The 25,582-nt window shown below is 39.2% G+C and overlaps 1 protein-coding gene across 1 annotated transcript in view; it reads right to left on the reverse strand.

Moving 5' to 3' along the window:
* ME1 (malic enzyme 1) overlaps positions 1 to 25,582 on the reverse strand; it is an 809,599-nt gene that overhangs the window by 20,519 nt on the left and 763,498 nt on the right. The window contains exon 12 of the mRNA XM_053710486.1: positions 8,655 to 8,828. Coding sequence (XP_053566461.1) covers positions 8,655 to 8,828 — 174 coding nt within the window. The remainder of the gene's footprint in view (positions 1 to 8,654; positions 8,829 to 25,582) is intronic.

The raw sequence follows: 25,582 nt of genomic DNA on the forward strand, positions 1-25,582 counted from the left end.
ATTCAGCCAAGTGTTTGACAGAAACAGATTTTATATTATACTTTTCAGAAATCAGATTCAGGATAATTCACTATGACGGTCATTGATTAAGCCAAAGTACTCAGAGAGGGAGCAGCAGATTAAGGAATATGAAAGTTTGTTGATTCTAATTCTTCCAAACGTCTCCATTCTAATTGCAATATCTCATTTGTTAACAGTGATTTTATATATATATATATATATATATATATATATATACATACATATCACACACACACACACATGCTGTATATACATATACTTACATATATATATATATATATATATATATATATATATATACACATACACACATACATATACACTAAAACACACACACATATACACTAAAACACACACACATACACACAGACACAAACACATAAACATAGACACACACACATACATTAAAACACGCACATACATACATATACACTAAATGACTTCTAACACAACACATACATTGTTGCTAACAGACTTCTAACACAACACATATAAAGATATCTTTTCCATCTCTGTATTTGAGTATGTTTTTTTTTCTACTAAAAATAAATATCACTGGGTAAGGAAACAAATCTGGTTACAATTGAAAGATTCAGCTACATTAATAATGAAGCACTGTACTCACATTTTAGTTCTAGTAAACAAACTAAATTAAAATATCTTAATATTGAACAATATTTCAACTAATTGACATGTTAGCTGGTTTTAGCCTCTTCTGTGTGCCACATACTTCATCAGAATGAAAGTCCATAAAGAAATCTTTTTCATTCACCAAAGTATAATTAATTTTAAATGACGGCAAAGATAAATGAGCCAACAGAGCGGTGTGCCTGATTATACTCTACCACCTCTAGGGTTAGCAGCTATGAAAGCTTCAGTTCATTTATTGTAAGAAAGGCTGGTATTCAGGTGTTCTCTTTTTACAAAGCCAAATACAACAGAATACAACTTTGATTTGAGTTGATACATGCAAGGTATTTCAAGCTGTAATACCTCCAAATTGCAGACAATTTCACAGCGATGACAAGCAATGTTCCCTGTTTTTATGAGTTTCACCAGGCAGAACAAAAATGTCAAGGGTTTATGAACTAATTAAATACTTTTGGCACAGATCACTGAACACCCAAGTAAGTTCATAGGTAATTCCTTAGGAATTGGTAATCTGAAAAAGCTTTACCAAGAAATATCAAAGATGTGCATGTTAGTTATTCTCTTTGACAAAAAAACATCAGTCACATCCGTGACATAAAAAATAAATAAAAATTCCAGTCATGACACTCCAGTTCACCGCACGCTGCAAATTATTATTATTACTGTGATAAGGTGGAAGCTCTTAAAAACTTTAGAAAAATATATGGGAGTCAACATTACAATTTAAATTAATTACATTTATGATTTTAATGCATTACTCATTGGGCACAATAGACTCTATGGGTATGTTCAAAGACTTGGACGGCAGAGAATATTGTTTGTCTGTCTGACAGCAATAGCAACTTGTAATTTTGTAGATTAAAGACCAAAATATTTTAATGGTGCAATAAAATCCAAGAATGATTATCTAGAAGATTTGAGTACCCCTGCTAAAAATGTCAAATGTAGGGACCACAGTCAAAGTGGGAAGTTTCTTTACCTTTGACTCTTAAAGGGACACTGAACCCAAATTTTTTCTTTCATGATTCAGATAGAGCATGCCATTTTAAGCAACTTTCTAATTTACTCCTATTATCAAATTTTCTTCATTTTCTTGGTATCTTTATTTGAAAAGCAAGAATGTAAGTTTAGATGCCGGCCAATTTTTGGTGAACAACCTGGGTTGTTCTTGTTAATTGGTGGATTAATTTAACCGACCAATAAACACGTGATGTCCAGGGTACTGAACCAAAAATAGCTTAGATGCCTTCTTTTTCAAATAAAGAAAGCAAGAGAACGAAGAAAAATTGATAATAGGAGTAAATTAGAAAGTTGCTTAAAATTGCATGCTCTACCTGAATCACAAAAGAAAAAACTTGGGTTCAGTGTCCCTTTAAGTGTCTTTATCCATGTTTGTCACTTTTTAAAGCAATATTTCCCCCCAACTGAGTTATCAGAGTGGCTCATGACTCTGCCACTGAATATAAAGTATCAGGAAAGCAGGTGGCAGGCACTCACTGTTACTAAAAGCAGGAACAGCTTGCAAGGCTTGGATAAAAAAACATCATCCAGGGCTGTGTGGTCATTGGATAAAGGTAGAAACACTAACAGAGGGTCAAAATTAGGATACACATGGATCTGGAACAGCTACAAATGCAGCAATGTGGATGCTATTAATAGCTTAACATATGCATAAATGTATAGTTTAGTGTCCCTTATAAGGAGCCCTGTTACTGGAAAACTAGTAATATATAATACATTTCCCAGAGTAGATTAAAATTATGCATAACACAGATTATCAGACTTCCAGGTTATCATAACAGGTCATGAAACCCTTTTAATAAAGTTAAAAAAAAAATAACACAAAAACAAGCAGGTATATAGATAACAAAACAGGTACAAAGCAGTGATATATCCACTAGTGGGTCATGATGAATTCTAGACTATAACTACAAATTATAACATTTTCTTGAAACAGACAAGCTGTCATGGCCCAAAGCAGAAATTACGCAAGACCGGTCCCTGTCTGCAAAGCTACAGTACCACTGTACCTTACGCATTACACCTGGAAGAAGCCAGATAGCAAGACCGGTCCCTGCCTGCAAAGCTACAGTACCGCTGTACCTTACGCATTACATCTGGGAGAAGCCAGATAGCAAGACCGGTCCCTGCCTGCAAAGCTACAGTACCGCTGTACCTTACGCATTACACCTGGGAGAAGCCAGATAGCAAGACCGGTCCCTGCCTGCAAAGCTACAGTACCGCTGTACCTTACGCATTACACCTGGGAGAAGCCAGATAGCAAGACCAGTCCCTGTCTGCAAAGCTACAGTACCGCTGTACCTTACGCATTACACCTGTGAGAAGCCAGATAGCAAGACCGGTCCCTGCCTGCAAAGCTACAGTACCGCTGTACCTTACGCATTACACCTGGGAGAAGCCAGATAGCAAGACCGGTCCCTGCCCCCAAAGCTACAGTACCGCTGTACCTTACGCATTACACCTGGGAGAAGCCAGATAGCAAGACCGGTCCCTGCCTGCAAAGCTACAGTACCGCTGTACCTTACGCATTACACCTGGGAGAAGCCAGATAGCAAGACCGGTCCCTGCCTGCAAAGCTACAGTACCGCTGTACCTTACGCATTACACCTGGGAGAAGCCAGATAGCAAGACCGGTCCCTGCCTGCAAAGCTACAGTACCGCTGTACCTTACGCATTACACCTGGGAGAAGCCAGATAGCAAGACCGGTCCCTGCCTGCAAAGCTACAGTACCGCTGTACCTTACGCATTACACCTGGGAGAAGCCAGATAGAAAGACCGGTCCCTGCCTGCAAAGCTACAGTACCGCTGTACCTTACGCATTACACCTGGGAGAAGCCAGATAGCAGTTTAAAAGTCCTCAGTGATTACATAGCTAAATGTAAGAATATTGTTTTTCTTTTGCTCTTTTGGTTTCCTGACCCTGGCCGGTTCCAGCTTATCTCCTGTGTGCTCTCTGTTGCAAACTTGAACTGCTTAAAGTAACCAGAATCTGGTAAAGTTCTTGGAATGGCTCCTTTACCCTATATTAAGGTGACCAGATTTTTCAATTGAAACCCGGGGACATTTTTTTTAACCCCTTACAGTAAATTATATTTTGCCCCTACAATCATCCCTTGCAAAACTAGCCGGCCCGGTCAAATCCCGTTTAATACCTGCTTTGTTCCCCTCAAAAAAAGGCCTAGCAACATTTAGAAAGCCGGGGGGGGGGGGGTTCGCACATTGCTTCCCTATCTTCTACCACCAGTCCAAGCAGCGTGATCCATTAATCGAGGTTGAGGATTCCAGGCCTGCATAGGACCAGCTCAAACACCTACATAAAAAAAAGTTATTTCTTGATAATCTTATTCTATTATAGAGAACTAGAATTCCTTTTTTTCAAAAAATAATAAATAAAAATGTAAAACGTATACTATAACATAGTTACCCCTACTAGCATCGCAGTACCCTTTTGGTTTTTAACACGCACGCGTTACTCAAAGCCAAAGATACACATCTCTTATATGCGCTATAGTAATAATGCCTCATGATAGGCCACTAGTAAAATCAATCACCAGAAGATACCCCTAATTTGTAGTTTTTTGACCAATCAAAAGCTTAGAAAGATTATGTAATTCTAAACATTCCAATTTAACATACTAGACCTACCCAACAAGGACTCAGCCTCTCGATTCCATTGCGCCTGCACATATCCTGTTTCCACTACTAACTAAACTGTAACAACCAATGAGAACTTAACTTGCACCTTGCAAAGTGGGCTGGCAACCATGTGCAGCACCTCACAATCTATATACAGTTGCGCTGTGAGTGCCAGCAGTAAAGTATCTAGGGGAAGTGGAACCGCTGCTGTAGCTCTACGCAACTAATCATTGTCTAAAACAGATAAATCTATCATCTTCCCACAAGCACCGCTAACATGCACGGGGCTCCGACCGTCTTTCCGGGGACATAATTTGTACGGGGACAGTCTCCTCAATCCGGGGACTGTCCCCTAAAATCAAGGGCATCTGGTCCACCTACCCTATATGTGCTGCCCTCACTCAGACACTACTTTGCTCTATTCTGCACTAACACCAGTCTCACAAATGATCAATGATTTCTGGCCTATTTCCTGCTTCAGAAAACTTTGTTTGCTCCTGTTTGCCCCTACTGTACCTCAGCTTGACTCTGTGCAATGTATCAGCCCCTGTGCTCCTTATAAAGAAGCCTACTCCTAAATATAGCTTCTCTATTAAATGGCATGTGTAATAGTAAGCTCTCTCTGAAATCTTATTTTAGCCAATACATATAATGTTACACATCTGCAACTATTATGTTCTGACACAAGATCCAGTGTACAAGACAGGCGGTTTTACCAATATCTCTTGGTAAACGTTACAACTCAACCATAAGAGACAAGTAGGGGCAGATTTATCATTCTCAATATGGGCAATGTTTGCAGGAAGGGAACCTGTCCACTCAGAAACATGGAGAGCAATCAACATTTGCTGTCTGTATTTATCACTGCATTGGCAGTTGCCACCAATCATGCGTGAGCTGGGCTGATCGATTACCTTAGACAGATCAATATGGGGGATTTTGACCTGCCACCTCTGAGATGGCAGAGAGGTTAGGAAGCAACACTCTAGACAGAAAAAGAAGCAAGTAGTATGGTCAGTATCACTACAGATTTCTTGGAGGTGATACCGCCTTAAAGGGATATTAAAAAAAACTAATTTTTCTTTCATGACTCAGATAGATAATACAATTTTAAACTAATTTCCAAAATACTTCTATTATCAAATTTGTTTTGTTCTTTTGGTATCCTTTGTTAAATGAGCAGCAATTCATTACTTGGAGCTAGCTGAACATATCAGCTAAACGAACGACAAGAGGCATATATGTGCAGCCACCAATCAGCAGCTAGCTCCCAGTAGTGCTTTTCTGTGTCTGAGCCTACCTACAAAGCACATTAGAAAATGCAAATAAATTGTTGTTAAAAGTTGTTTCAAACTGTATGCTCTATATAAATCATAAAAAAAATTATCATGGGTTTCATATCCTCTTAAGAAGTGCTTCAAAATATAAAGGCTGTAATTATTCCCAGTTAACTGTTCATACAAAGTAGAACACATAGGGCTAGATTACAAGTGGCGCATTAACGTTTGCTCATGAGCGATATTGAGTTTTCGCATGCAAGTGAAAGACCGCTCATATTACAAGTTGAAAGTAAACCTGATTGCAAGAGCACAGTCGCATTTTACACTCGACAGGTTAGCACAACTGAAACCCTAGCGTAAAGGCATTAAGTTAAATAAGTTGCACTAAGTTATAAGGTTAAAAGTATACGGTTTATGACAAGGTATTTGACTGCAAAGGGCTATATTGTATATATACATGTCTAAATATGTGTATGTATATATGTGTGCATATATGTATTTATTTGTGTATATATGTATATATATATATATATATATATATATATATATATATATATATATACACACACATATGTACACATAATCACATATACATATCAGTTATTTGTAGAGCAGATTCCGCAGCACTACATATGTATACATATATATATATACACACACACACACACATACATATATATATATATATATATATATATACAGATATATATATATACAGATATATATATATAAGAAGAAGTATTTTTTTTCTATGCGTAGAATAAGTATAACGTGCTTTGTTCTGAGTTTTGCGCTTTAGGTCTAACTCGCTGTGTCAGGTTAACGCACGTGTTATGGAAATTTTAACTATAAAAAAATAATTACAAATTATTATAGATACTGTAAAAAAAAATTCTACGGATTATTTTGAATAATTTACAGTATCTATAATATTTTGTAATAATTATTTAATATATTATATTTAATATTTCAATAATAAATATCCGAGGTCCTGAATTAAGCAGCGTTGGCTTTCGCTTGCTCGCAAACATTTTACTTTCAACTTGCAATACTTCTAGCGATGTTTACGATTGTGCAGTAGGGCTAAATAGTGTGCCACTTGTAATCTATCCCATAGTTCCGTGCTTTCCAAACTGTGTGTCGTGACAAGTTAGTGTGTCGGCAGCAGTGTGTAGGTATGTCCCTGCTTTAGCACAAATTTTTTTTAATTTAAAATTTTTTTTTTACTTTTTTTTTTGGTTTCCGACTTTCCGCCTGCCTGCTACGCATATCACATGGATGACACATGATTGATACCTAGTGGGTCACAGATCATCTTAACCAATTGGCACAGCTCAGTTGGAACTGAAACTATTCCCATTGGCGGCTTTGGTGGCACATTGGCTCCTGACTGCACGTGTAGTCTCCTTGGTCGGCTTGTGACTGCACATGTGTAGTCAGTGAGTGGGACAGCAGTGTGTTTGCAGCGTGGGCAGTAGTCAGTTGGACTCGCAGATCTCTGAGGGCAGTAGCTTAAACGCTGAGCTGAAGTCAGAAGTCAAAGCATTGTTTTTTATGCAGCTAGCTCCCAGTAGTGCATTGCTGCTCCTGCTCTTGATATATGTATAGGAAGTAGAAGCTTAAAAATGCTTGATGATGAAATGCGAGTGTCTTTAATATTCCAGTAAATATTCAGAAATTGTGTTCATCCCATCAAAATAGTAAGTAGCTATTGGTGTTATTAAACTTTTGTTTAATTCTTGCACACTTACATACTGTTACTTGTAAATACATTTAGTTATTATATAATTTATGTTTGTGTCCGTATGTCTTAAAACAAGTTAGTTTAACCTCCTGTTTGCTAGTACCTCTGAATTACTGGGTCGCAAAATGATGTAGGTCTAAAAAGTGTCACCAACATGAAAAGTTTGGAAAGCTCTGCCATAGTTGTTATGATTTCTGCCGGTATTATGTGATAATGCCTTAAAATGTAAAATTTTTAAAGACAGATTATTCAGATCTCTAGAGCATGTCACAATATTTAAGCAAAACATGGACACCCAAAGGAAGTTCCACCAAGTATTTTTTCTTGTAATGCAGGTCGTATTAAAAATCATAGCATGATTTGGGCAATACATTTTTCTTTTCCCCGTACTTATTGAATTCCCAACATTCATTTGCATTAAACTATTAAAGTGAAGGTCAATTTTGATGAATTAGTGTCCGGTTTTTAATAATCCTATTAAAAACAAGGGCACTTTAATTCTTCAAAATTGACATTTCACTGTTTTCTTCAAAAACTTACCTTTTAATCCTGGCAGCCGCTCCAGCACTTCCTCCCCCCGTCGCAAGCCGTCTTCGCGGGTCCAAAATGATGAATCCGGCTTCCTCCAATCATGGCGTTGCCAAGATTCTCCCGGGGGAAGCCGTGATTGGAGTAAGCCGGATTCATCATTTCTGACATCTGCAGAGGCTTCCGATGGCCGGGGGGAATCGCTGGAGCGGGCTGCCAGTATTAAAAGATAAGTTTTTGAAGAAAATAAGTGAAATGTCAATTTTGATGAATTAAAAGTGCCCTTGTTTTTAATAGGATTATTAAAAACCGGGCACTAATTCATCAAAATTGACCATCACTGTAAGTCTTTATTATATTATTTGTAAAAATAAAACAAATACGTAAATAAGTGATGTAGAAAAACATATAAGATATTAATGGCACTGCCAAAACCAAAATCCACTGCATATATTTTGCTAGTGGTAAGTGCCTACGTGAGATCAGAACGTGAGATCTTAATTAGCTTATCAGCAATATCCTGCTTTAGAATGTGCAAATGTAAGCTCAAATCACTGACGCAAACGTGACAAGCTCTAACAAATAGAACAAATTTATTTAATAATAAATTACGTTTACAACATGGTATACACTGAATTGATATCTTTTGATCTGAATACAAGGACCAATATTATGTGAGATACTACTGTGTACTACAGTTTTAAACACATAGCTGCTTGAAAAAACAAATCAAACAAAAAACAAGGTGCTGTGTTATACTCGTTTTTCTTACCTCTGCAGTAGTAAGAAAGATTTCATCACTTATGTGTCTGACTCCACAGGCAATAACACCCAGAGCTACACCTGGAAACACATAGGAATTGTTACCCTGCCCAGGATACATTGTGCGGCCATCTGAGAGAGTTACTGGATCAAAGGGACTTCCACTTGCAAATATACCCCGGCCCTTTAAGGAATGATCAATAATATAAGTTAGCGCTCACATAACACATTTAAATATATTAACCAATACTATTGCAAAAAAATGTACAATCAAATACATATTATGGGCTTGATTATGAGTGGAGCGCTTTTTATCTCTCCCGCTTGTGCATTAACTCCACTTGAAGTAAGCTTTTTGCACCCGTCAGGTAATGCTTATCTTACAAGTTGAAAGTAAAAGGTTTTCGCTCGCGCTAACCTGACACGCACAGAAAGTCGAACTTCGAATATAACGATCACATTAACATTCCCCCATAAAAGTCAATGGAGCAAGAAAAGTGGGGGGAAAAAACTAACACCCTACTCGACATGAAAAACATAATTTATGTAAGAACTTACCTGATAAATTCATTTTTTTCATGGTGGAGAGAGTCCACAAGCTGTTACTTATGGGATATAGGAGCAGTAAAAAAAATGGGCTTTATATAAAAAAAATCATAACCCCCCAAAAATTGGGTGGGCCTCGTGGAGTCCACCACCATGAAAGAAATTAATTTATAAGGTAAGTTCTTACAGAAATTATGTTTTCTTTCATATAGGTGGCGAGAGTCCAAGAGCTGTTACTTATAGGATATATAATAGCCAAGATGCGGAAGTCAACGATTAACAATAAAGGGAGGGATAAAATAAAAACTGCTATTTTTACTGTGAAATTAATTCAAAGAAATAATGTATTTTTAAGTAAACAAACTCAAATCATAGGCACTAGAATCAAACTGAGACAGCTGCCTGAAGAACCTTTCTACCAAAAGCTGCTTCTTAAGAGGCAAAAAAATCAAAATGGTAATATTTAGTAAATGTATGCAAAGAAGCCCAAGATGTGGCAACTGATCTTGTAGAAGGAGCTGTAATTCTCTAAGGTGGAGACTGGCCCGCGTCTAAATAAGCTTTGTGAATAAAAAGCTTTAACCAAGATGATAAAGAAACGGCAGAGGCTTTCTGATCTTTTCTAGAACCAGAAAAAAGAACAAATAGACTAGAAGTCTGTCTGAAATCCTTAGTAGCATCTACATAGTATTTCAAAGCTCTAACAACATCTGAAGAGTGTAAAGATCATTCAGTAGAATTCTTAGAGTAAGACACAAAGAAGTTACAATGATTTCCCTATTAACCTCTTAAGGACATATGACGGAATTTTTCCGTCGTAAAACAATTGAGCAAACAGAAAGCTGTGTCCTTAAAGGGTTAATATTATTAACACTAACAACCTTAGGTAAAAATGTGAAAGTAGTCAGCAAAATAGCTTTATCTTGATGGAAAATCAGATAAGGAGACTCACAAGATAGAGCAGACAATTCAGAGACTCTTCTAGTCAGAATAAATGGCCAAGAGAAACAACACTTTCCAAAGCAGTTTAATGTCCAAAGAATGCATAGGCTCAAAAGGAGGAGCCTGTAGTATATTCAATACCAGATTAAGACTCCAGTGAGCAGAAATAGGTTTAATGGCAGGTTTAATACAAATTAAAGCCTGTACAAAACAGTGAATATGAGGAAGTTAGAATTTGTTCTGTGAAACAAAACAGAGAGAGATGAGATTGGCAGACAAACCTTTATCCAAACCATCTTGAAGAAACTGAAGAATCCTAGGAAATGAAAAAAGAATGCCAGGAGTAATCATGAGAAGAACACCATGAGATATAAGTTCTCCAAACTTTATGGTAGATCTTCCTCGAAACAGGCTTGCAGGCCTGAATCAAAGTATTAATCACAGAATCAGAGAAACTAACGGCTAGATTTGGAGTTTGGCGGTAAAAGGGCTGTTAACGCTCCGCGGGTTTTTTTCTGGCCGCACCATAAATTTAACTCTGGTATCGAGAGTTCAAACAAATGCTGCGTTAGGCTCCAAAAAAGGAGCGTAGAGCATTTTTAACGCAAATACAACTCTCGATACCAGAGTTGCTTACGGACGCGGCCGGCCTCAAAAACGTGCTCGTGCACGATTCTCCCATAGGAAACAATGGGGCTGTTTGAGCTGAAAAAAAACCTAACACCTGCAAAAAAGCAGCGTTCAGCTCCTAACGCAGCCCCATTGTTTCCTATGGGGAAACACTTCCTACGTCTGCACCTAACACTCTAACATGTACCCCGAGTCTAAACACCCCTAGCCTTACACTTATTAACCCCTAATCTGCCGCCCCCGCTATCGCTGACCCCTGCATTACACTTTTAACCCCTAATCTGCCGCTCCGTAAACCGCCGCCACCTACGTTATCCCTATGTACCCCTAATCTGCTGCCCTAACATCGCCGACCCCTATGTTATATTTATTAACCCCTAATCTGCCCCCCACAACGTCGCCGACACCTACCTACACTTATTAACCCCTAATCTGCCGAGCGGACCTGAGCGCTACTATAATAAAGTTATTAACCCCTAATCCGCCTCACTAACCCTATCATAAATAGTATTAACCCCTAATCTGCCCTCCCTAACATCGCCGACAGCTACCTTCAATTATTAACCCCTAATCTGCCGACCGGAGCTCACCGCTATTCTAATAAATGTATTAACCCCTAAAGCTAAGTCTAACATTAACACTAACACCCCCCTAACTTAAATATAATTTTTATCTAACGAAATAAATTAACTCTTATTAAATAAATGATTCCTATTTAAAGCTAAATACTTACCTGTAAAATAAATCCTAATATAGCTACAATATAAATTACATTTATATTATAGCTATTTTAGGATTAATATTTATTTTACAGGTAACTTTGTATTTATTTTAACCAGGTACAATAGCTATTAAATAGTTAAGAACTATTTAATAGTTACCTAGTTAAAATAATTACAAATTTACCTGTAAAATAATCCTAACCTAAGATATAATTAAACCTAACACTACCCTATCAATAAAATAATTAAATAAACTACCTACAATTACCTACAATTAACCTAACACTACACTATCAATAAATTAATTAAACACAATTGCTACAAATAAATACAATTAACTAAACTATCTAAAGTACAAAAAATAAAAAAGAACTAAGTTACAGAAAATAAAAAAATATTTACAAACATAAGAAAAATATTACAACAATTTTAAACTAATTACACCTACTCTAAGCCCCCTAATAAAATAACAAAGACCCCCAAAATAAAAAATTCCCTACCCTATTCTAAATTTAAAAAGTTACAAGCTCTTTTACCTTACCAGCCCTGAACAGGGCCCTTTGCGGGGCATGCCCCAAGAAGTTCAGCTCTTTTGCCTGTAAAAGAAAACATACAATACCCCCCCCCCCACATTACAACCCACCACCCACATACCCCTAATCTAACCCAAACCCCCCTTAAATAAACCTAACACTAAGCCCCTGATGATCTTCCTACCTTGTCTTCACCATGCCAGGTTCACCGATCCGTCCTGGCTCCAAGATCTTCATCCAACCCAAGCGGGGGCTAGACATCCACTGAAGAAGTCCAGAAGAGGGTCCAAAGTCTTCCTCCTATCCGGCAAGAAGAGGACATCCGGACCGGCAAACATCTTCTCCAAGCGGCATCTTCTATGTTCTTCCATCCGATGACGACCGGCTCCATCTTGAAGACCTCCAGCGCGGATCCATCCTCTTCTTCCGACGACTAGACGACGAATGACGGTTCCTTTAAGGGACGTCATCCAAGATGGCGTCCCTCGAATTCCGATTGGCTGATAGGATTCTATCAGCCAATCGGAATTAAGGTAGGAATTTTTCTGATTGGCTGATGGAATCAGCCAATCAGAATCAAGTTCAATCCGATTGGCTGATCCAATCAGCCAATCAGATTGAGCTCGCATTGTATTGGCTGATCGGAACAGCCAATAGAATGCGAGCTCAATCTGATTGGCTGATTGGATCAGCCAATCGGATTGAACTTGATTCTGATTGGCTGATTCCATCAGCCAATCAGAAAATTCCTACCTTAATTCCGATTGGCTGATAGAATCCTATCAGCCAATCGGAATTCGAGGGACGCCATCTTGGATGACGTCCCTTAAAGGAACCGTCATTCGTCGTCTAGTCGTCGGAAGAAGAGGATGGATCCGCGCTGGAGGTCTTCAAGATGGAGCGGTCGTCATCGGATGGAAGAACATAGAAGATGCCGCTTGGAGAAGATGTTTGCCGGTCCGGATGTCCTCTTCTTGCCGGATAGGAGGAAGACTTTGGACCCCTCTTCTGGACTTCTTCAGTGGATGTCTAGCCCCCGCTTGGGTTGGATGAAGATCTTGGAGCCAGGACGGATCGGTGAACCTGGCATGGTGAAGACAAGGTAGGAAGATCATCAGGGGCTTAGTGTTAGGTTTATTTAAGGGGGGTTTGGGTTAGATTAGGGGTATGTGGGTGGTGGGTTGTAATGTTGGGGGGGGGGGTATTGTATGTTTTCTTTTACAGGCAAAAGAGCTGAACTTCTTGGGGCATGCCCCGCAAAGGGCCCTGTTCAGGGCTGGTAAGGTAAAAGAGCTTGTAACTTTTAAATTTAGAATAGGGTAGGGAATTTTTTATTTTGGGGGTCTTTGTTATTTTATTAGGGGGCTTAGAGTAGGTGTAATTAGTTTAAAATTGTTGTAATATTTTTCTTATGTTTGTAAATATTTTTTTATTTTCTGTAACTTAGTTCTTTTTTATTTTTTGTACTTTAGATAGTTTATTTAATTGTATTTATTTGTAGCAATTGTGTTTAATTAATTTATTGATAGTGTAGTGTTAGGTTAATTGTAGGTAATTGTAGGTAGTTTATTTAATTATTTTATTGATAGGGTAGTGTTAGGTTTAATTATATCTTAGGTTAGGATTTATTTTACAGGTAAATTTGTAATTATTTTAAACTAGGTAACTATTAAATAGTTCTTAACTATTTAATAGCTATTGTACCTGGTTAAAATAAATACAAAGTTACCTGTAAATAAATATTAATCCTAAAATAGCTATAATATAAATGTAATTTATATTGTAGCTATATTAGGATTTATTTTACAGGTAAGTATTTAGCTTTAAATAGGAATCATTTATTTAATAAGAGTTAATTTATTTCGTTAGATAAAAATTATATTTAACTTAGGGGGGTGTTAGTGTTAGGGTTAGACTTAGCTTTAGGGGTTAATACATTTATTATAGTAGCGGTGAGCTCCGGTCGGCAGATTAGGGGTTAATAATTGAAGGTAGGTGTCGGCGATGTTAGGGAGGGCAGATTAGGGGTTAATACTATTTATGATAGGGTTAGTGAGGCGGATTAGGGGTTAATACTTTATTATAGTAGCGCTCAGGTCCGCTCGGCAGATTAGGGGTTAATAAGTGTAGGTAGGTGTCGGCGACGTTGTGGGGGGCAGATTAGGGGTTAATAAATATAACATAGGGGTCGGCGATGTTAGGGGCAGAAGATTAGGGGTACATAGGGATAACGTAGGTGGCGGCGATTTGCGGTCGGAAGATTAGGGGGTTAATTATTTTAAGTAGCTTGCGGCGACGTTGTGTGGGGCAAGTTAGGGGTTAATAAATATAATATAGGGGTCGGCGGGGTTAGGGGCAGCAGATTAGGGGTACATAAGTATAACGTAGGTGGCGGTCGGCAGATTAGGGGTTAAAAATTTTAATCGAGTGGCGGCGATGTGGGGGGGACCTCGGTTTAGGGGTACATAGGTAGTTTATGGGTGTTAGTGTAGTTTAGGGTACAGTAGTTAAGAGCTTTATGAACCGGCGTTAGCCAGAAAGCTCTTAACTCCTGCTTTTTTCAGGCGGCTGGAATCTTGTCGTTAGAGCTCTAACGCTCACTGCAGAAACGACTCTAAATACCAGCGTTAGAAAGATCCCATTGAAAAGATAGGCTACGCAAATGGCGTAGGGGGATCTGCGGTATGGAAAAGTCGCGGCTGTAAAGTGAGCGTTAGACCCCTTTAATCACTGACTCCAAATACCAGCGGGGCGGCCAAAACCAGCGTTAGGAGCCTCTAACCCTGGTTTTGACGGCTACCGCCGAACTCTAAATCTAGGCCCTAATGTTCAAATTCCATGCTATCAAGTTTAGAGATTTGCCCAATGAGGGCAACTCGACATTCAGACAAGGTCCGCATACCAAATCCTGTGAGGCCACGCTGGTGCTATCAGAAACACATAAGATTGTTCCATTTTGATTTTTGAGACTACTCTGGGAAGTAGAACCATAGGAGAAAAATGTAAGCAGACTGGTAAGACCAGGGTACTACTAGTGCATCCAACGTTTCCGCCTGAGGATCCCTGGACCAGGAGAGAAACCTGGAAAGTTTCTTGTTCGAAGAGAAGCCATCAGATCTATTTCTGGAAGGCCCCACATTAGAACTATACAATAGAACACATTTGGGTGGAGAGACCACTCAGACGGCTGAGATAATCTGCTTCCCAGTTGTCTACACCTGGGATGTGATTAGCAGTGATTTGAAATTAATTGGATTCTGCCCAAGAAAGTATTGAAGAGACTTCTCTCATAGCTGGGGAACTGCGAGTTCCCCCTTGATGATTGAAATATGCCACTGTCGTGATATTGTCTGTCTGAAAATTAATGTAAGGTTCTCTCTGTAACAGAGGCTAAGCCTGAAGGGCTTTGAAGAGAGCACTGAGTTCCAAGATATTGATTGGTAACCTTGCCTCTTGAGAATTCCAAACTCCTTGAATGGTCAGTGACCCCCAGACTGCTCCTCAACCTGTAAGACTTGCATCTGTGGTGATCACAGAGCAGGTAGGATGAGCAAAGGAGGCCCCTTGAAAAATAAAATGATGGTTTAACCACCAAGTCAGAGAAAGTTGTGTGTTGGGATTTAAGAATATCAGTTGTGATATCCGAGTGTAATCCTTGAACTATTTGTGCAGCATGCAAAGCTGTAAAGGTCTCATATGAAAACAAGCAAAGGTGATTGCGTCCGATGCTGCAATTATGAGACCTAAAACTTCCATACTCATGGCCACCGAAGGCAATGATAGAAATCAATTTTAATTGTCTCCTTTCTGTTAGGGATAGAGTCATGAAACTGAATCCATCTAGAAACCTAAAAAGGTGACCTTTGTCTCAGGAATCAAGAAACTATTTGGTAAATTAATCCTCAAACCTCGTAAGAAGGACAATAGATGTTTCATGTGAGATTCTGCTAAATGAAAAATTTGAGCTAGTACCAAGATATTGTCCAAATAACTAAATACAGCAATACCCAGCTCTCTGATTACAGATAGAAGGGCACTGAGAAACTTTGAGAATATTCTTGGAGCTGTTGCTAGGCCAAATGGAAGTGCGACAAATTGGTAATGCTTGTCTTGAAAGGAGAATCTCAGAAATCGATAATGATCTGGGTGGATTGGGATGTGAAGGTTAGCATCCTGTAAGTCTATTGTGGACTTAAAGTGACCTTGCTGAACAAAGGGCAGAATAGTCCTTATAGTCACCAACTTGAAAGTTGGGACTCTTACAAATAGATTTAAAATTTTCAGATTTAAAGTTAGTCTGAAAGAATTTTTCTTCTTTGGAACAATAAAAAGATTTGAAAAAAAACCCAACCCTTATTCCTCTAGAGGAACTGGGACAATTACCCCCAAGAGTTCTAGATCTGAAACGCATTTCAGAAATGCTTTGGCCTTTATTGGTTGACTTTGAACATGGGTGAGAAAAAAAATCTTCCCATAGGATACCCCTGAGAAATTATATTCTGAATTCATGGATTTTAGACAGAGTCTGACCAGGATTCTTGAAAGTGTTTTAGTCTGCCCCCCACCAGAAGAACTGCTGGCTTAGGGGTGGGATTCGGTTTCTTATATTGCTTGGATCTATTCCAATTCAGAGAGTGTCTCCAGATAGAGTCAGAGGCTTTAAAGGAAGGGAGCGGTTTTCTGTTCTTTATTCTGACAAAAGGAATGAAAACTAATGGTAGCTTTAAAGTTTTCCTTATATGTTTTGTCTTGGGGCAGAAAAATTCATTTATCCCCAGCAACAGTGGAAAAAAGGTTTTTACCTTGAAAAGAAAGATAGTAATTTTTTTTTTTTACACCATATAAGCATTCCAAGATTTAAGCCATGAAGCTCTTCTAGAAAGAATAGCCAAAGACATAGATTTTATGTTGATTTTCATGACATCAAATATTGCATCACAAATAAAATGATTTGCATGTTGAAGTAAAATAAGAATATTAGATAATTTAGGGTCTGAAGACAACTGCTGAGCGAGGCTGGATAACTAAAAGGTAGAGACAGCACCAATATCAGCAATAGATATAACTGATCTAAGAATATAGCCAGTATGTAAGAATGCCCTTCTAAGATAAGATTCAAGCTTCCTATCTAAAGGGTTTTGAAAGAAGTGCCGTCTTCCATAGGCATGGTATTCCATTTGGCAAGAGTGGAAATAGCCCCATCAACTTTAGGGACTGTTTCCCAAAGTTCCAAATTAGCAATAGGTAAAGGATACAATTTTATAACCTAGAAGAAGGGTTAAAAGAGGTACCAGGTTTAGACCATTTGTTAGCAATCAAATTAGAGATAGCATCTGGAATAGGAAAACCTTCAGGAATATTAAAGGACCAGTAAATACAATAGATTTGCATAATCAACACATACATGATAAAAAAGACAATGCAATAGCACTTAGTCTGAACTTCAAATGAGTAGTAGATTTTTTTTCTGACAAATTTCAAAGTTATGTCTATTTCCACTCCCCCTGTACCATGTGACAGCCATCAGCCAATCAAAAATGCATATAAGTATATTCTGTGAATTCTTGCACATGCTCAGTAGGAGTGGTAAAAGTGTAAATATAAATAGACTGTGCACATTTTGTTAATGGAAGTAAATTGTAAAGTTGTTAAAATTGCATGCTCTATCTAATTCATGAAAGTTTTAATTGTGACTTGAGTGTCCCTTTAAACAGTAGTTTTAAACAGTATTTAAAGATTACATGGTTTATCAGCAGAAATATTAGATTCCTCATCCTTAGAGTAAATAATACTTCCTTTAAAAGAGAGCAAATATGTTAAATGTTGAACAAAAAAGATTTATCATTCTCTGTCTCTGATGTAAGATCCTCTGAATCAGAGGAACGTCCATCAGTAGAAGATATGTCAGTATGCTGTCGGTCAGCACAAAATTCACTAGATTTAGGTAAAAATTGTGATTCCCTTTTACATTTATTTGAAGGCGGTATAGCAGTCATGGCCTTCTCTATGGCTGCAGCAAATAAAATCCTTCATAGCTACTGAAATGCCTTTTGGATTATACTGAGAGGGAAAAACAAAGTAAGCATTTGTAGTCATAGAAATATTGTTTGAATGTAAGAAAATTTCAAAACAGGAGCCACATAATTGAGCTGAAGAAATCAGTTCAGCTTTCTTACAATAAACACACTTAGCTTTGGTAGAAACATGTTCAGGCAACTCAGTTCCTATGGTATGGTAGGCAGGTTCAGTTTGATACATCATTGCAACTAAATCTATTTTTTATGTGTTTTTTTTTGCCGAGTTATATCGTAAGCCCTTTAATACAGCAAGCTTTTAAGAGGAAAGGGAAAGAATGCTTTAAAACAGTGTACAAAATAAAACAATGTTAAACAATACTATTTATCTCATATATAAGTAAAAACAAGTGCTGCAATATAGCCCTCAGAAAAAATGAGGGCACGGAGTGAAGAGGGTCAGACTTTTAACAGCGAAATTGATGATGCGTCATTAGGTGACGTAAATAGCGCAACATTTGAAATGAGTTCCGAAAAAACTGAGGTAAGATAACCGTTAAATTGCCCCCTTAATCACCTCTAAAAAGAGTGTTTTTTTTATTAATTTTGCAACTTTCCTCAAACCTTTGCTGTCTTTATTATTTAAGGAGTATAATGCCTGTCCAGGGCTAATGCATATAAATATACATACAATAAACTTTTACCAAAGTGCCCAATCCATAGCTGAGAGTGTCTCAAACAAAAAGAAAAAAAAACATACTTACCTTAAGACACCCATCCACATATAGCAGACTGCCAAACCAGTACTGAAACATATCAGCAGAGGTAATGGGAGAGAGGAGTACAATGTAGATCTGTAAAGGGAGCAGAAGATGAATCCCTGCGTCCGAATTTACAAAGAGCCTATGAAAAGATTTCCATAGGTGAAATCATGGTGTCATCAGGCAATACTCCCTTCACTTCCCTCAGACAATCACTTTACTTTGAGAAGAACTGGGCTTCAAAATGCTTAGAAGTGCCTTTCATTGAGGAAATCAAGCACATCTTGCTTCACCTCCTCCTAAGGAGACAAAGTTTTTAAAAACTGAGGTATGGCTGAGGTGAGAGGGGTATTTTTAGGCTTTTGAGGTTTGGGAAACTTTACCTCCTCCTGGTAGGAATGTACTGTATATCCCATAAGTAACAGCTTATGGACTCTCGACACCTATATGAAAAAAAATATTATTTCACATTCCAATGTTCTTCACATAGAATAATATGCTCTATTTATTAATAAATATAGATTTATATATACGGTATATATATAAAATATTAGGATGGGGAGAGGATTAATCTATAAAATCTAACCTATAAGATACCAAACAGATATTATATATTATTAGTTAATGTCATACATATATCATCTTAGTTACTTGGTGCAGACCCTTAAAAAAACATAATTTATGCTTACCTGATAAATTCCTTTCTTCTGTAGTGTGATCAGTCCACGGGTCATCATTACTTCTGGGATATTACTCCTCCCCAACAGGAAGTGCAAGAGGATTCACCCCAGCAGAGCTGCATATAGCTCCTCCCCTCTACGTCACTCCCAGTCATTCGACCAAGGGACCAACGAGAAAGGAAAAGCCAAGGGTGACGTGGTGACTGGAGTATAAATAAAAAATATTTACCTGCCTTAAAAACCGGGCGGGCCGTGGACTGATCACACTACAGAAGAAAGGAATTTATCAGATAAGCATAAATTATGTTTTCTTCTGTTAAGTGTGATCAGTCCACGGGTCATCATTACTTCTGGGATACCAATACCAAAGCAAAAGTACACAGATGACGGGAGGGATAGGCAGGCTCTTTATACAGAAGGAACCACTGCCTGAAGAACCTTTCTCCCAAAAATAGCCTCCGATGAAGCAAAAGTGTCAAATTTGTTAAAATTTGGAAAAAGTATGAAGCGAAGACCAAGTTGCAGCCTTGCAAATCTGTTCAACAGAGGCCTCATTCTTGAAGGCCCAAGTGGAAGCCACAGCTTCTAGTAGAATGAGCTGTAAATTCTTTCAGGGAGGCTGCTGTCCAGCAGTCTCATAAGCTAAACGGAATTATGCTACGAAGCCAAAAGAAAGAGAGGTAGCGGAAGCTTTTTGACCTCTCCTCTGCCCAGAGTAAATGACAAACAGAGAAGACGTTTGTCGAAATTCCTTAGTTGCCTGTAAGTAAAATTTTAGAGCACGGGACTACATCCAGGTTGTGCAGTAGACGTTCCTTCTTTGAAGAAGGATTTGGGCATAAAGAAGGAACAACAATCTCTTGATTGATATTCCTGTTAGTAACTTACCTTAGGTAAGAACCCAGGTTTAGTACGCAGGACTACCTTATCCGAATGAAAAATCAAATAAGGAGAATCACAATGTAAGGCTGATAATTCAGAGACTCTTCGAGCCGAGGAAATAGCCATTAAAAATAGAACTTTCCAAGATAACAACTTTATATCAATGGAATGAAGGGGTTCAAACGAACGCCCTGTAAAACATTAAGAAACAAGGTTTAAACTCCATGGTGGAGCAACAGTTTTAAACACAGGCTTAATCCTGGCCAAAGCCTGACAAAAAGCCTGGACGTCAGGAACTTCTGACAGACGTTTGTGTAACAGAATGGACAGAGCTGAGATCTGTCCCTTTAATGAACTAGCAGATAAACCCTTTTCTAAACCTTCTTGTAGAAAAGACAATATCCTAGGAATCCTAACCTTACTCCAAGAGTAACCTTTGGATTCACACCAATATAGGTATTTACGCCATATCTTATGGTAAATCTTTCTGGTAACAGGTTTCCTAGCCTGTATTAAGGTATCAATAACTGACTCAGAAAACCCACGTCTTGATAAAATCAAGCGTTCAATTTCCCAAGCAGTCAGCTTCAGAGAAGTTAGATTTTGATGTTTGAAGGGACCCTGTATCAGAAGGTCCTGTTTCAGAGGTAGAGACCAAGGTGGACAGGATGACATGTCCACCAGGTCTGCATACCAAGTCCTGCGTGGCCACGCAGGTGCTATTAGAATCACAGATGCTCTCTCTTGTTTGATTCTGGCAATCAATCGAGGAAGCAACGGGAAGGGTGGAAACACGTAAGCCATCCTGAAGTCCCAAGGTGCTGTCAGAGCATCTATCAGGACTGCTCCTGGATCCCTGGATCTGGACCGTAACGAGGAAGCTTGGCGTTCTGTCGAGACGCCATGAGATCTATCTCTGGTTTGCCCCAACGTCGAAGTATTTGGGCAAAGACCTCCGGATGAAGTTCCCACTCCCCCGGATGAAAAGTCTGACGACTTAAGAAAATCCGCCTCTCCAGTTCTCCACTCCCGGGATGTGGATTGCTGACAGATGGCAAGAGTGAGACTCTGCCCAGCGAATTATCTTTGATACTTCCATCATAGCTAGGGAGCTTCTTGTCCCTCCCTGATGGTTGATGTAAGCTACAGTCGTGATGTTGTCCGACTGAAACCTGATGAAACCCCGAGTTGTCAACTGGGGCCAAGCCAGGAGGGCATTGAGAACTGCTCTCAATTCCAGAATGTTTATTGGCAGGAGACTCTCCTCCTGACTCCATTGTCCCTGAGCCTTCAGAGAATTCCAGACGGCACCCCAACCTAGAAGGCTGGCGTCTGTTGTTACAATTGTCCAGTCTGGTCTGCTGAATGGCATCCCCCCTGGACAGATGTGGCCGAGAAAGCCACCATAGAAAGAGAATTTCTGGTCTCTTGATCCAGATTCAGAGAAGGGGATAAGTCTGAGTAATCCCCATTCACTGACTTAGCATGCACAGTTGCAGTGGTCTGAGGTGTAAGCGTGCAAAGGGTACTATGTCCATTGCCGCTACCATTAAGCCGATTACCTCCATGCATTGAGCCACTGACGGGTGTTGAATGGAATGAAGGGTGCGGCAAGCACTTTGAAGTCTTGTTAGCCTGTCCTCTGTCAGGTAAATCTTCATTTCTACAGAATCTATAAGAGTCCCCAGGAAGGGAACTCTTGTGAGTGGAACGAGTGTAATTTTCTTTTCGTTCACCTTCCATCCATGTGACCTTAGAAATGCCAGCACTAACTCTGTATGAGACTTGGCAGTTTGAAAGCTTGAAGCTTGTATCAGAATGTCGTCTAGGTATGGAGCTACCGAGATTCCCCGCGGTCTTAGTACCGCCAGAAGAGCACCCAGAAACCTTTGTGAAGATTCTTGGAGCTGTAGCCAATCCGAATGGAAGAGCCACAAACTGGTAATGCCTGTCTAGGAAGGCAAACCTTAGGTACCGATAATGATCTTTGTGAATCGGTATGTGAAGGTAAGCATCTTTTAAATCTACAGTGGTCATGTACTGACCCTCTTGGATCATAGGTAAAATTGTCGCCGAATAGTCTCCATCTTGAACGATGGAACTCTTAGGAATTTGTTTTAGGATCTTTAAGTCCAGGATTGGTCTGAAAGTTCACTCTTTTTTGGGAACCACAAACAGATTTGAGTAAAACCCCTGTCCCTGTTCAATCGTGGAACTGGATGGATTACTCCCATTAACAAGAGCTCTTGTACGCAGCGTAGAAACGCCTCTTTCTTTGTCTGGATTGTTGACAATCTTGACAGATGAAATCTCTCTCTTGGAGGAGAGTATTTGAAGTCCAGAAGGTATCCCTGAGATATTATCTCTAGCGCCCAGGGATCCTGAACATCTCTTGCCCAAGCCTGGGCGAAGAGAGAAAGTCTGCCCCCCCACTAGATCCGATCCGGATCGGGGGCCCTCAATTCATGCTGTTTTAGGGGCAGCAGCAGGTTTCCTAGTCTGCTTGCCCTTGTTCCAGGACTAGTTAGGTTTCCAGCCTTGTCTGTAGCGAGCAACAGCTCCTTCCTGTTTTGGTGCAGAGGAAGTTGATGCTGCTCCTGCTTTGAAATTACGAAAGGAACGAAAATTAGACTGTCTAGTCTTGGCTTTGGCCTGAGGCAGGGCATGGCCTTTACCTCCTGTAATGTCAGCGATAATCTCTTTCAACCCGGGCCCGAATAAGGTCTGCCCTTTGAAAGGTATATTAAGCAATTTAGACTTAGAAGTAACATCAGCTGACCAGGATTTTAGCCACAGCGCCCTGCGTGCCTGAATGGCGAATCCTGAATTTCTTCGCCGTAAGTTTAGTAAGATGTACTACGGCCTCCGAATGAATGAATTAGCTAGTTAAGGACTCTAAGCCTGTCCGTAATGTCGTCCAGAGTAGCTGAACCAATGTTCTCTTCCAGAGACTCAATCCAGAATGCCGCTGCAGCCGTGATCGGCGCGATACATGCAAGGGGTTGCAATATAAAACCTTGTTGAACAAACATTTTCTTAAGGTAACCCTCTAATTTCTTATCCATTGGATCTGAAAAAGCACAGCTATCCTCCACCGGGATAGTGGTACGCTTAGCTAAGGTAGAAACTGCTCCCTCCACCTTAGGGGACCTGTTTGCCATAAGTCCTTGTGGTGGCGTCTATTGGAAACATTTTTCTAAATATCGGAGGGGTGAGAACGGCACACGGGTCTATCCCACTCCTTAGTAACAATTTCAGTAAGTCTCTTAGGTATAGGAAAAAACCTCAGTACTCGTCGGGTACCGCAAAATAATTTATCCAACCTACACATTTTCTCTGGTATTGCAACTCGTGTTACAATCATTCAGAGCCGCTAACACCTCCCCTAGTAATACACGGAGGTTTTCCAGTTTAAATTTAAAATTTGAAATATCTGAATCCAGTCTGTTTGGATCAGAACCGTCACCCACAGAATGAAGTTCTCGTCCTCATGTTCTGCCACCTGTGACGCAGTGTCTGACATGGCCCCTAATATTATCAGCGCACTCTGTTCTCACCCCAGAGTGATCACGCTTACCTCTTAATTCTGGTAATTTAGCCAAAACCCTCAGTCATAACAGTAGCCATATCCTGTAATGTGATTTGTAATGGCCGCCCAGATGTACTCGGCGCTACAATATCACGCACTCCCCTCTGAGCGGGAGATGTAGGTACTGACACGTGAGGCGAGTTAGTCGGCATAACTCTCCCCTCGTTGTTTGGTGAAATTTGTTCAATTTGTACAGATTGACTTTTATTTAACGTAGCATCAATACAGTTAGTACATAAATTTCTATTGGGCTCCACTTTGGCATTGCAACAAATGCACACAGGTATCATCCTCTGAATCAGACTGTCTTAACACACTAGCAAAATAAAACTTGCAACTTGGAAATATATTCAATCTAGAATAATATTTAAAAAGTACTGTGCCTTTAAGAAGCACAGAAGATCTATGACAGTTGAAAATTAATAAATTGAAACAGTTATAGCCCTCAATCCTTGTAAACAACACAACTTTAGCCAAGGTTTAATCCCATAGCAAAGATAACAAATTCTGAAAGCAGGAAACAAATTACAGAATAAAACGTTTTTTATCTCAGTCAAACTATAATTCTCACAGCTCTGCTGAGAGAAATTACCTCCCTCAAAATAAGTTTTGAAGACCCTGAGCTCTGTAGAGATGAACCGGATCATGAAGTGGAATACAATGAGTTGCTGACTGAAATATTTGATGCATAGTAAAAGCGCAAAAACGGCCCCTCCCCCTCACACACAGCAGTGAGGGAGAACAGAAACTGTCAGAAAAAACAGATTAAGCAACTGCAAGTGGAAAAAATAGTGCCCAACATTTATTCACACAGTACCTCAGCAAATGAAAAACGATTTTAACATTCCAGCAAATACGTTTAAACATAATCTCTAGTTATTAAACTGCTTTATGTTTTTCTTACAGTGTAACTTCTAGTGAAGTACCATTCCCCAGAATACTGAAGTGTAAAGTATACATACATGACATTATATCGGTATGGCAGGATTTTCTCATCAATTCCATTGTCAGAAAATAAAACTCTGCTACATACCTCTATGCAGATTCATCTGCCCGCTGTCCCCCTGATCTGAAGTTTACCTCACTCCTCAGATGGCCGAGAACAGCAATATGATCTTAACTACTCCGGCTAAAATCATAGCAAAACTCTGGTAGATTCTTCTTCAAACTCTGCCAGAGAGGGTAATAACCACACTCGGTGCTATTTTAAAATAACAAACTTTTGATTGAAGATATAAAACTAAGTATAATCACCATAGTCCTCTCACACATCTATCTAGTCGTTGGGTGCAAGAGAATGACTGGGAGTGACGTAGAGGGGAGGAGCTATATGCAGCTCTGCTGGGTGAATCCTCTTGCACTTCCTGTTGGGGAGGAGTAATATCCCAGAAGTAATGATGACCCGTGGACTGATCACACTTAACAGAAGAAATGAATTTTTTAAAAAGAAAAAAGAGAGAAATACACGAAGGAAAAAAAATCAAAATTCTTTCATAAAGTAAGAGAATACAGCACTCTTTAAATTTTGAAACAAATATCCTTTTATTTCTCATTTCACTAATTGCCACTCAGGTAAGGGTAGATTCCCACGTGAAGCAAACCAATGCATAAACATATGTGAATTTAACTGTAATACCTC

The sequence above is a fragment of the Bombina bombina genome, chromosome 4, assembly GCF_027579735.1.
Source record: "Bombina bombina isolate aBomBom1 chromosome 4, aBomBom1.pri, whole genome shotgun sequence".
NCBI classification, from domain to species: Eukaryota; Metazoa; Chordata; class Amphibia; order Anura; family Bombinatoridae; genus Bombina; species Bombina bombina.